Genomic DNA, 13,632 nt, shown 5'->3' with positions numbered 1-13,632 from the left:
ATTTCTGAGCAGAAACAACAAAATATGTTGCGTATTCTTTTTTTAAAAAAAGATAAAGATTACCTTTAAGACCTTAAAGACAATCATGTTCTCAGTGACTGAGGGGAGGGAGGAAGGGACTAAAATAAGGAGATACAATTGAGCCCAAAACATCTCTGCTCTCTCCACCACCACCCCACTAGCACCTGTATAAGTGCCCTGACTCTTAAACTCTTAAAAACTTTAAGGCAGTCCTGATGAAGACAGATATAAAGAATAAATGCACAGCCAAATACAGAAATCAATAATTCATGAGCTATGTTAAGTGCTCATTGTTGGAGATGCTGAATGAAAGGGAATTCATGAGGTTACACCTGGCACAAGTTTTGAATTACAGGCCCCCAAGCAAGACTTTGCAAAGAATATCACTCCTTTTCCTCTTCCCTCCATTAGCCCATTTATCTTCAGAAGTGCCCTTATCATGTTAACCCCCTTTTCATAGTCTCCCATATACCATGGGGGCTTTGGGGGGGCATTAGTTATATCTACAGTGTTTTGACAGGATACATTATGGAGAAATGCATGACTTCTCCAGTAAGTCAGAGAAAAATTCACAGAAATGACAATCTGGGAGTCTCTTAAAAAAAGGGAATGATACCAGCTGCTGGAAAATGGAGAGAATCATAGGTACAGAACATCACTTACAAAGAGATGGGTCAGGAGCACTCTATTAGTAATCAGACAATGGACAGATAGAGTAGTTTCCGGAGAAAGGTATGAGGATGAATTGGAAGATCAAACAAAAAAGATTTGTTGAGCCCCTACTGGGTGCCCCACATTGTGTTGGGCACTAGAGGGGCAAAGACAAAAGTAAACAGTACCTGCAAATATAGGGGGTTACTTTGGGGAAAACAATATTGTACATATATAAATACTAAATACATCAAGGCCAAAATAACATAATGTGATGAGAGGGTGATTCCTAGGACTTGGAAGGGATCAGAAAAGTCCTCATGTATTTCTTGTTGTATTTCTTTTCTTTTAAGAATCCTAACTGTTCAATTTTGAGCATTTTTCCTTTCTACCTCTTTTCCAAAACATTCTATATGTTATAAAAAATGATCCTCTGATCGGGGGAGAAGGGAAGAATATAGGGGAATTTCTAGGCAAAGTAAAAGCATAAGATATATATCTATTTTATATACCTATTTAATATCTATTAATATCTATTTTAAAAGAAAATAAATACCTATTTTAAAAGATAACAAAAAAAAAGAATCCTATGTATTCAGAGAAGCAACAGTGAGACAAACAATCCATTCTAGACATGAAGCCAGCCCTAGTTGCTCTATCTATAAAATGGGTATAATGGAAGCAGTATATAAACTGAAAGGGATTCACTTTTTCCATCTTTAAATCTCAGAAATGAAATGAAATGTGCGAATGGAACAAAAGTAGACTCCATCAATTCTCAGTATATGCCACCTCACAGGATTGTTGTAAGGAAGGATCAAATGAGATAACATATAAAACACTTTGAAAACTATGATATGCTATTGAAAAAATCATCTCATTATTATCGTCTATAAGAATAATAACCTGTGTTTTATGAATATGCCGCTTTTACTGAAAAATAGCCAAAGTCCCATAAAAAGACTCAGATATCTAATTGTTGGTATTCACCAGGTTTGAACAGGTTATTTTCATAACAAGTGCTATTAGCTAAGGCTTCTAAGCCAACCTGCCCTTTCTGAGACAAAAATAGAGCAGCAGTGGTTTCGCCAACCTGTGAGCTACTCTACCAACATGATTTTACCGCCCTAGACATTGGGCAAGCACGTCATCAGCTCGGTTGTACTAAGACAGCACCAGCTACATAAGTACAGACAAAGAATGAAAAATGTTTTCCCAAGTTATAGGGAGCCAGATTCATAACCATCCGTCACTCGCTTGGGCAAGTTGCTGATAAACTCCACAGAAAAATAACAAACAGTGTGTCCCTGCATCTTGGCTGTTGAAAATGAGATTCTTTCTCTGATTGATGTTAGCGGAGAGGCTTGTAAAAATGCATTTCCAGCTGATTAGTTCAGAAGGTGTCAATCTCATGCAGTTTTATGACCTGCAGACTCCATGCCAGATGTACATTTGCTTTTTATAAACTAACAAAGATGAATGACTAAATTTGAGCATTCCTCTTTGGCAACTGTACCATATATTCCCTAAGGGAGTACACTATGGGGGAGGGGGGAAGGCGGAGACATTTAACCCCTAAGGCACCAAATGTTGGGGTTATTTTTTTAGGAAGTCTTGGAGAGGTGAAACAGATCAAATTTGGAATTCCTTTTCCTCAGTGAGTTGTTTTCACTCTTGGTAGGCATTGAGCTTTGTGGGGGAAAGCTGATAGATATTTCAGGATTGCTTTTCTTTCATTATACTCAAAAGTTTAATATTACAAATAAACCGTAAGTTTAGTTCTCATAGGGAAAGAATTTTTTAAATAAATTTTATCTTTGGATTTCTCTTTGCCTAAATTTCTTCCAATTGGCCCTCCCAGTTCTCCTTCCTAAAGAGCCATCATATTTCAAAAAGAATATTTTTAAAGGAAAAAAAATCAGCAGAACCAATCCATCCCAAAAGTATGAAAACATATCCAATGTTTCACACCAAAGGTCCTCCCACCACTATGAAGGAGTCAGGAAAGGTGTCTTCTTACATCTCGTCTATGGGATCCTTCTTTTTGTTTGTAATTCAACAATATTCACTTCCTAATGTTTGATGACGGCCGTTCTTTCCAATTACACCGTAGTAGTCATTGTATATATTTTCTGGGCTCTGCTTATCTTTGTCTCTTCCCATCATGTTTCTTTGTATTCATCATAGTCACTGTTTCTCCTACTGCAGTAATATTGTTTCACATTCATGTACCCCAGTTTGTTTAACGATTCTCCAATCAATGGGGCATCTTCTTTGTCTCCAGTTCTGTATTGCCACAAAAAGTGCTGAGGATTTTCTTCTTATCAATAACTTCCTTGGGGTATATGTCTAATAATGGAAACTATAAGTCCAAAGGTATGCACATTGTAGTCACTTTATTTGCACACCTCCAAAATGGGGGAAAGAATTCATAAAAGAAATACATTTTGGGATATATTTTAAAGATTCTATATGGAGTCTTTTAACACATGAAAGTGTATTTTTCATCACCTCCCTTTTAAAGCTAGCAAGCATATTGTATGAATGAGACAAAAGTTGTCTTTGTCACTTATCAGTCTGTCTTTGAATCACTGTGCTTTCAGCTCCTTGGAGAATGGCACAATATAAATACAAAGCATTAGCATTATTATTGTAGTATCCTCTGATGAAAAAAATCCAACATCAGTTGCATTATCTTTTCCTCTAGCTTGACAACAAATACAGTGTTTCTAGGTATTCAGACTTCTTCTATCGCTATACCCCATTGGGGAAATGATTAAGTGAGGTGGTGAAAATGCAGTAAGATAGTCGGGCTATTTAAAAACTGATCTCAAAGTTCAAAACAAGCTTTTATCTGTTATTATTTGGGGATATACACATATTCAGTCCTTTGAGAATGCATTTGTTATTGTTTCAAAAAGGGATAGACCTAACTTATCACACAATACCTATAGAAATACATTCAACTCAAATACTTATGGCTGAGTGTAAGATATGTGTGCTTACAAGTTAGCTCTCATTGATCAGAGTGAGCTAAAACTTAACAAAAACTGTTTATCAATGATTTGAGCTCACAAATTTTCGTGCATGTGACTTTTAGAAATTAAGCTGACAGGAAGCAATTCATCATTTGTCTCATCAATAATACGAAAAATATCAACATCATAAAGTCTCAAGAATTAAAACTTATTTGAAGTAATGGATACTTAAAATGATTTAAGGAAAATAACAGGGAGATGTAAGTTAATGTCCTCAGAGAGTCAGCATGATCCAGTGAAGCTGAGCACAGTTTCTGTCATCTCCTATCTTACTCTCTCTATGATGATGCTGACCTACTTTGTGAATTTGGGCAGTTGGGCTCCATTTACACTCTTATTTCTTTTTTGCCTCCGTTTTTCCCACAGTCTAAAACAAATGAATGGTTAGAATTTTAAAACTAAAATAAAACAACTTTTTCAAAATAAATTATGGTCATTCAAATGCATTTTACTATAGTAAAATAGTATATTAACTCAAGATACATTCCACCCCCCCCCCAAGAAAATAAAAGTTAAGGAAACATTCAAACCAGGATCTGATATAGCTGATCTAGTAACCATACTTATAACTATTCTGAATTCTTCTATCCTGTTAATAATTATTTGTTCAAATAAGAGAATTTTTTTTTCAAATAAGAAAATTTTTTTTCAAAATTCAGAATGAAAAAAGTATTTATAAACTTCCAAAGTGTATCTTCTTTCCCATAAAAATACTTCCCAGAAAGTCATTTTTTTAAAAAACACATTTATATGTCATATAATTTATACAGATTTTTTTCACTCTCAAAATGAATTATTTCATCGATATAAGAAGTTCCAGAGGAGAAAGCTCCCTTTTTCAGTGCAGACTGGCAATCATTGTGCAAATTATACTCTTAGAGAGTAGACCAAGGTATTGAGAAGCTAGAAGTTTTAAACATAACCACATAGCTCATGTGTCTCAAAGGTGGGATATGAATTCAGGTCTTCCACGTGACCAGGGCCAGTTTTCCATCCACTACATCACACTGTCCACTCCTCCTTCAATCCTCTCCTTCATCTCTCCCGATCCCACAGCTGTGTATTTGTCAGCGATGGAAAGAGGACTCACTCCTTGGTTTACATTTCTTTCTGCAGATGGACTAATTGACTGTATGGACCCTGACTGCTGCTTACAGAGTTCCTGCCAGAATCAGCCCTATTGTCGTGGACTTCCCGATCCCCAAGACATCATTAGCCAAAGCCTACAGTCGCCATCTCAGCAAGCTGCTAAGTCTTTTTATGATCGAATTAGTTTTCTTACAGGGCCAGACAGTACTCACGTCATACCTGGGGAAAGTCCATTCAATAAAAGGTTAATTCCTGTTTTGTCTTTTAAGATAGAAAATGCTGTTTCCATTTGTGTCTGTAGTGGTCGATCTGCATGGCATGGGAAATGTTCATGACTGCACTTTTGATGAATGTGATATTTTCCTCCTTCTCCCATCTTTCCTTTCTCTCAGTTAGTCCTTTGCCAACAAATTTTCTCAGGCGTTTGTGACTTAGTGCACACACACACACACACACACACACACACACACACACATTTTGTCAAATTCCGTACCTGGGATCTAACAGGACATTCCATTAAGGAGTCAATAAATCTTCATTTAACTAGTTGATTCAGGTTAGCACAGTTGGAAGCGTAGAAGAAGAAGCCATGAAAGGAGCCCAAAAGGAAGGGGAAAAAAAAGGCACCTTTAAAAAAAAAACTGAGCTCACTAAATAATATAAATTATGAATTAATGTAATGGAACTGCTAACTGCATGGCGGTATGATTACATAAGCTGTTTGACTGGTGCTTTACAGAGCAGTAATGACCTGAAAATAAACCCATAAGTGAAAGCAGGTGTCTTGTGTCTCACTGAGCAAAGGAAGATGATTTACACTAGAACTCCTGGGTCTGCAGTAATTTAACAGCATTAGTGCAGTTACGCACAGCAGTTGATTAAAAGTTGTTGCACAAATGTTCCTTATTGCCCCTTTAAATCTTGTACTCCTTGGTCCCCGCAGATTTCCAGATTGCCTCAGAATTAATTGGAAAGTATACTTTTCTTCATGGAAGTGCCAGACGTATGACTTCTAGAAGAAAAGCGGAGAGTTTATAATTTTTAAGAATTCATCTCTTAAATTATTGGTCTTGATATCTCTCCAAAGAACAGATTGCAACAAATTAAAACACGGGGTAAACAGGAAGGCACTTAGAGAATGTAAATTAACAGCGAGTTAAAAGAGGGCATTGGCTTGGGAGCGTTTCAGCTCGGATTTTGTGAATAGCAATTGATTGCATGTGGTAGGGTTTTTCTGTCCTTAAGTTGCATTACCTATAAATCACGGTAATGTTGGCCCAAGAAAACAAACGCTCACTTGAATTCTTCTGCTTTTCCCACAGCCTTGCATCTGTCATTAGAGGCCAAGTGCTCACGGCGGATGGGACTCCGCTTATTGGAGTGAACGTCTCATTTTTTCATTACCCGGAGTATGGATACACTATTACGCGCCAGGATGGAATGTAAGTTGGTGCTGCCGTACATCTCTGTTTACAGCTGCCTTGGAACAATTGGAAGGATTTTCATTCGGAGTGCTTAAAAGTACAGATGAGTTTTTAGACTTTGGAGAAGAGTGTGAGAAAGCGTGTGGCAAAGCTGGATGCTTTTTAAATTGTGATTACTTTTTTTTTTTTTTAGAGCTGCTTCATGCAAGGATATGCTATTTGATGGTAGGATTCTGGGTCAGGAAAACTCATTTCATTTATTTTGGTTTTTCTTAGGTTTGACTTGGTGGCAAATGGCGGTGCCTCTCTCACTCTGGTATTTGAACGGTCGCCATTCCTTACTCAATATCACACTGTGTGGATTCCCTGGAATGTCTTTTATGTGATGGATACCCTGGTCATGAAGAAAGAAGAGAATGACATTCCCAGCTGTGATCTGAGTGGATTTGTGAGGCCAAATCCCATCATTGTGTCATCACCTTTATCCACCTTTTTCAGATCTTCTCCTGAAGACAGCCCCATTATTCCTGAGACACAGGCAAGAGAGAACTTAAAAATAAACCACCTTCTAACAATATGCTTTTCAAAAAGACTGAGAGTTTGCAAATTTCTAGCAAAGTCATAAAATGGTTTAAGATGTGATATTAAATATGGCATCTGTTAGAAATTCAAAGGGTTTTGATATTCAGGGTTTTTTTTTTTAATGTTAAGGCTCTCTCTATATAATGATATTCCTCAAGCAAATGGCTTTCTGCTCTTTTTATGTAAGCATATACTGCTTAATTACCAACTGGTTTGCAATCAATATAAAGGAGAAATTGTCTTGACCAAAATTGTTCTTGAAACAAAAACATCATCCTTTATTGTTTAAAAAAAACCCGATACCTGATGTGTATTAACTTGAAATAATTACTCATATTCTGTACAACAAATAATGATGATATTTTTAAGGACAGAGGTTCTATGGTATTTGTTTTCTAACTGAGCCGTATGCTACTTGGAAGATGCATTTATTCTTTTTCCTTTTCTTATGTTTTCCACTAAGAAATACTTTTAGTTCTTGAGGGCAAGGAATTGGGCACAATAAAAATTGGCTTTATTCATAAATGGCAAGTATTAGGAATTTGTGGTTTTCAGAGTAAAACAACCCTCTGAAGCCTTTTTTTTTCAAATATGTATTCATTTAAGCCAGGATAATCTAAGTGCTGGCCAACATCACAGAGAAAGGTAGCTAAGGAAATGTGGATTGGAAGAGGCAATAATAGCGAATCAAGCCTGTTCTTGTCTTCTTAGTTCAAGAAACCTTCTCCATCTTAGAGTAGATCTGAACCCCCACTAGTCCTGGAATAAACCCAACCTGCAGGAAGGGTCAGACAACATCTATTCCACACAATAGAGAAATTCTTGAAAGTCAAGCCATCAGTTAATCCATTTCAGCAATATGACAAGCCTTTTAAGCTCCTTCTATATGCCAGGCAATATGTTGTGTGCAGGGGAAAAAAGAAAATGATACCTAGACTAAAGCAGCTTATATCCTTTTTTTTTTAATCCTTTACTTTCTATCTTAGAATCACTATTCTTAGAATCACTATTAAGTATTAGTTCCAAAGCAGAAGAGAGGTAAGGGCTAGGCAATTGAGGTTAAGTGACACTTGCCCAGGATCACACAACTTGAAAGTATCTGAAGCCAGATTTGAACTTCTAAAGCGAGAAAATAGTTATGTACAGAGACCAATCAGTGAGCATTTATTAAGCTCCTGCTATATGTCAGGCACTGTACTAGGCGGTAAAATGGTACTTTCTTTATTCTTAGAATAAATAGTAATTCTATTAGACAGGCTAGGAGAAGAGCACTAGCTAAAGGGATCAGGAAAGAATTCATAGGAGATGGCACTTAAACTGAGTCTCAAGGGGAACTAGGTGTTTCACAAGAAGAAATGAGGAAGACGAGCCTTTCAGGAATAGGGGACAATTATTCAAAAAACATTTATCAACGGCTACTACATTACAGGCACTATGCTAAGCACTGGGGGTACAAAAAGAGGCAAAAGACAGCCTCTGCTCTCCAGGAGCTTACAGTCTAAAAGAGGAACCAACAAGTACATATGAACAAACTATATACAAGAAAAATAGGAAATAATTCAAAAAGGGAAGGCTTTGGAATAAAGAGGGTTTGGAAGATGCTGAGATTTTAGCTGGGACTTGCACAGAGGTAGGAGATCATATATACAGGGAACAGCAAATAAGCCACTTTGGCCAGAATGTAGACTCTCTATAAGAGAGTAATGTTAAATCAGTCTGGTCAGGTGGATTGGAGTGGGCTTGTGATGAGCCATGGACACCAAACCAAACTGTTTGTATTTTATAGTAGCAAAATTTGGGAGCCCCAAAGACTGTCATGCAGGGAGTTGATATGGCCAGCCCTGTGGGTTAGAACTGTCAATTTGTTAGCTAGATAGAAGTGAGATTTGGAGAATGCTATTATTCGGAGAAACTCGAAAGTCAGGTAGGCTACTATTAGGAGGCTAATGCAATAATCCAGGCAAGAAGTAATGAGAGCCTGCAAGAAAGAGAAGGGACAGAAGGGAGAGATGCTGGAGAAGAAGATTTGGCAGGATTCTCATCTACAGTATTGAGTAAAGGTTGAGATGGGGAGGAAGTGATTATGAATAAAGAATTAAGTCTGGTTCTGAGACTGCAAACTTGAGTGATTAAAAGGATGGTGCTACACTAAACCAAAAGAACAAAGTTGGAAGGAACTTACAGATGGGTGAAATTTCCAAGGATTAGTGACATACTTCCTAATGTTGATAGTGATGAAGCTTTGGGACCCTGAATCTGGAAGAGAATGCCACAGTAACTGATTTTTACCTCCCACCATCAAAACCAGTTCCTTGTCTTGCTTTCCTTATTTCTCTTGCCTTTCTTCAATCCAAACCTTAACCTTTCTAGTCTTCAGTGTTGTTTTTATAAAATAAGAGCAGGGAGAAACAGTAGATCATCTCAAAGATCTTTTCCATTTTTTATATTTGCATTTTAGCCTTGTTGGAATAGTTTGGTTGGCTAGAAACTACTTGGTTTATGGGAGAGTAATAACATATCAAATTAATTTGCTAGTGGGTTTCTTTTTACACAGATAGCTCTGCATGAAGAGGCTAGTTTTGCTAACCCCTCATTTGTGACACTGTAGAACAGTGATTCCCAAAGTGGGCACTACCGCCCCCTGGTGGGTGCTGCAGCAATCCAGGGAAGCGGTGATGGCCACAGGTGCATTTATCTTTCCTATTAATTGCTATTAAAATTTTTTTAAAAATAATTTCCAGGGGGCTAAGTAATATTTTTTCTGGAAAGTAGGCCAAAAAAGTTTGGGAACCATTGCTGTAGAAGATTAATAATGCTTCTTGAATTTGAGGACCTGAGTTCAAATCCCACTCACTGGTTACTCCCTGTGTAGGTTCAGTTTCTTTATGCTTAAAATGATAAGGTTTTACTAGGTGAACTTTGAGATTCCCTTCTAATTATAGATCTATGAATTCTCTCTGGTCTTTCATTTCCCATTTCTGTAAAAGGAATGGGCTGAAATTGATGGCCCTTAAATTCCACATCCCAAATTCTAGGATTCTTTAGATTAAGGGAAAAGAAAAAGAATGTATTAATCACCTCCAGTGTGCCAGGCACTGAGATAAATGCTTAATAGATATTTCCTTTGATCCTCACAATAACCCTAAGAGATAAGTGAAATATCTATTTTTCACTTGAGTCAGACTAGAGGTTAATTGACTTGCCCTGGAGCAGACTAATTAGTATCTGAGACTGGGATATGAATTCAAATCCTTCTAATTCCAAGATCAGGGCAATCTAGCTGCCTGTAAAGGGTACATGGGGAGCAGAAAGAACCAAAAAACAGCCTTCAGAGGAGGAAAAAGTCAGATTTTTGAAAAAGAAGAGACATTCTAATAAGGAAAAGGAGAAATGGGCAGAAAAAGACAATCAATCCCACACGTAAATAGAGGGCCGAACAATAGTCCTAAAGTAGTTTTATTTTAGACCATTATAATCTAAGGGGTGTTCCTTTCCGTTTGAGATTCAGACATATTTATTTCTCAAAGATATTTTGATTAGAGGAGAACAAACTTTTTGGTCTTAGGGCGCATTTAGTCTCAAAAATTATTGAGACTCCCAAAGAGTTTTTTTTAATTATAATATTTGAAATTAAATCTGATAAATTTATAAAATATTTATTTGAATTTTATTTAAAATTAATATATCTAGTTATTAATTAGATAAGGCAATAATAAATAATTAAAATTAATATGTATAATTTGAATAATTGTTTAAACCATTTAGAAAGAATAATAAATATATTATATGTGAATATACATGTTTTTTATGAAAGAGAACTATTTCCCCCCAAAAAAGTGAGACGTGGCATTATTTTACATATTTTTGCTAATCTATTTAATATCTGACTTAAGACAGCTAGATTTTCATAACTGCTTCTGCATTCTGTCTGTAGTGATAACATTACTTTGGTTGAAGTATATGAATATGTGGCCTCACACATATACACAGTTGGAAAAGGGAGGGGTATTTTAATAAGTAGGAAACATCTTGGTGTTATTATGAAAATAGTTTTGACCTCAGAGACCCCTCAGGGTCTGCAGACCACACTTTGAGGACTGCTGCTAAAAAGTACAGTCAATCATAATTTTAGCTCTCTTCAGATCTCCTAAAATGCAGTCCTGAGAAGCATTACAGATTTGCACGATCTATTGTGTTTTCTTAATCAACTAATTAATTATTAAGCTCCCTTGCTCGATTTTTGCATTTTATGGTTGGTTAGGAAGACTCTCCAATGAGAGCCAATCACTTTTCATACTTAATGGCTATATGGCCTCAGTTTTCTTTTCGAGCATTATCTTCTTCAGAATCATACTCCAATAAGTGGAAAATTGAAAACAGAGCCTAAAATGTTGACCCACTAGGTCTCCTCTGAGGTACTAGACTACTAAAGAATTTTGCTGGTTACAGAGCCTGGCCTCAGAATGTAAGGCCACATCCAAAGCATGCCCTTTAACGCAGTTATTCATAAATGATAAAAATAGTGTGGGAAAAGACATCTGGGGGATATATATTGAGCTCAGCATGAGTCAGTTGTGTGATTTGGAAGCTAAGAACACTAATGCAATTTTAGGCTCTATTGAGAGCCATATGAAAGTCTCCTAGAACTCTGCCTTGTCCAAACTACATCGACAGCTCTGGGTTCAATGCTAGATGTTACCTTTTCTGAGCAACACTGATAAACTGAAGAGTATCGAATGTTGAATACAGAGACCGACTAAGATGGTAAAGGGCTTGAGTTAATGAGGTGAGAATAGATTAAAGAAACTGAGGGTGTTTAGCCTGGAAAAGAAGAGACCAGTCCAAAGGGCTAACTTTTGAGTATTTGAAGGCATATCATGTCAAAGAGAGATCAGACTGCCACCAACCAGTCCAAACCCACTCCAGCCCACCATTGCTGTTTTCCCAATGTACTCCTCTCCTTCCCTGTCATCCCTTGTAACAAAGAGTTTTTAAAGAGCTGAGGGACAATGGAATCGTGTGTTGGCTAAGGGGGGTTAGGGAGGTTTGGGGGAGAGGGAAATAACATGAAATATGTAACTATGGGGAAATATTCAAAAGAAAAACTTAAAAAAATAAAAAATAAAAGGCTGGGGAGAATGATTCAGGAATACTAACCAGCACTTCAGAGAAGTCTGGTATTATATACAATATACTCCCACACCCATAGTACCCCACCTCTGCAAAATCAGGGAGAGATTTTCTCAGGTCGTTTCTTTTTCACACTATACACCCCTTGGCTTTCTCTACAATCTAGCAACAATGGGCTTCTTGCTGTTCTTCGCATTCAACATTTCATCTCCAACTCTGGGCAGTTTCACTGGCTGTCCCTTATGCCTGGACTGCTCTCCCTCCTTCCCCTCCAATTCCTAACCCCTGGCTTGTTCCCAGGCTCATCTCAAATCCCACCTTTTTCAGAAGGTCTTTCCCAGTTCTATCTCTGCTCCCTCCAGTCTTCTCTGGGATTCTCCTTTGCACTGATGTTTCCCCTGTTTTCTCTATTAAGAGTATGAACTCATCGAAGGCAGGGATAGTGTTACTTACTTTGACCACAAATAAGGTGCTGCTACAAATAAAAATATACAAGTATATATGAGAATTTTTTTTAGAAATTATTAACCTTCTTAGGGTATATGCTAGCTAGCTGAGGATTCTCTGGATCCAATGGTATGAACATTTTGGCCAATTTCTCAGCATTATTCCAAATCGCTTTCCAAGAATGGTTGAACCAATTTACTGCTCCATCAATAATACAGTAGAGTACTCATCTCTCAGAACCCTTCCAACATGAACTCTTCCCATTTTTTTGTCATCATTGCCAGTTTTTTGGAGTGTGATGTGAAACCTCAGCTTGATGAGATTTATTCTGGATTTTGTGAGTGTCAGTTGTGACTATGAAGTAAGAGGCAGAAGTTGTAAACAGAGAGCAGAAAAATTGGTGTTACTTAGGATTATTACTAGAATAACAAATCAACAAACGACCTTTCCTGATGTGCCTTTGTAATACTTTAGAATATAGTCTATAGATTTACACCATATCATTATTATTGTCTAAATAACAGTAATTGTGTTAATGACATTATGCATATTAATTACCAATTAAGTATATACAACAATATTGTGCAGTGGAAAAAACAGACTCTAGAATCAAAGGACTTAGATTCAAATCCTCTTTCCTATGTTACCTGTATGACCTTGGGCAAATCCTTCAACCTTCTTAGCCTCAGTTTCCTCAGATAGAAATGAGGGAGTTAGAATAGAGGACCTCTGATGTCCTTTCCAGTGCTAAACTTATGACCTTAAGTCCCATTAAAATTTCTGCTTCATGTCTAGTATATGTATTTACTTTCTAATGTCTTTGTCGTATCATTTGGGCTATTTTTGTTTTCTAATTCAGAAAATTCATCGACTTCAACTGATTTCTCAAAAATGTCTTCTCTTTCTCAAACTTAGGTACTTCATGAAGATACGACAATTCCAGGGACAGACTTGAAACTTTCCTACTTGAGCTCCAGAGCAGCAGGGTACAAGTCAGTCTTGAAGATCACCATGACTCAATCGGTCATACCATTTAATCTAATGAAAGTTCATCTGATGGTGGCAGTAGTAGGAAGACTCTTTCAGAAATGGTTCCCAGCTTCACCAAATCTTGCATATACTTTCATATGGGACAAGACCGATGCATATAATCAGAAAGTCTATGGTTTGTCCGAAGCTGTTGGTAAGTCCCTTAAATGTTGTAGGTTTTCTTTTTTTTAATTTCCTCCATTTTAAACTTTTGTTTCAAA

General features: G+C 37.0%; 1 protein-coding gene across 1 annotated transcript in view; it reads left to right on the top strand.

Annotated features, from left to right (window-relative positions):
- TENM3 (teneurin transmembrane protein 3) overlaps nucleotides 1-13,632 on the top strand; it is a 598,624-nt gene that overhangs the window by 494,780 nt on the left and 90,212 nt on the right. Inside the window, exons 13-16 of the mRNA XM_044682283.1 lie at nucleotides 4,827-5,043; nucleotides 6,122-6,241; nucleotides 6,500-6,761; nucleotides 13,298-13,565. Coding sequence (XP_044538218.1) covers nucleotides 4,827-5,043; nucleotides 6,122-6,241; nucleotides 6,500-6,761; nucleotides 13,298-13,565 — 867 coding nt within the window. The remainder of the gene's footprint in view (nucleotides 1-4,826; nucleotides 5,044-6,121; nucleotides 6,242-6,499; nucleotides 6,762-13,297; nucleotides 13,566-13,632) is intronic.

Source organism: Gracilinanus agilis, chromosome 6 (genome assembly GCF_016433145.1).
Source record: "Gracilinanus agilis isolate LMUSP501 chromosome 6, AgileGrace, whole genome shotgun sequence".
NCBI classification, from domain to species: domain Eukaryota; kingdom Metazoa; phylum Chordata; class Mammalia; order Didelphimorphia; family Didelphidae; genus Gracilinanus; species Gracilinanus agilis.
The sequence above is the reverse complement of the archived record's forward strand: the minus strand, read 5'-3'. Positions and strand labels throughout refer to the sequence as shown.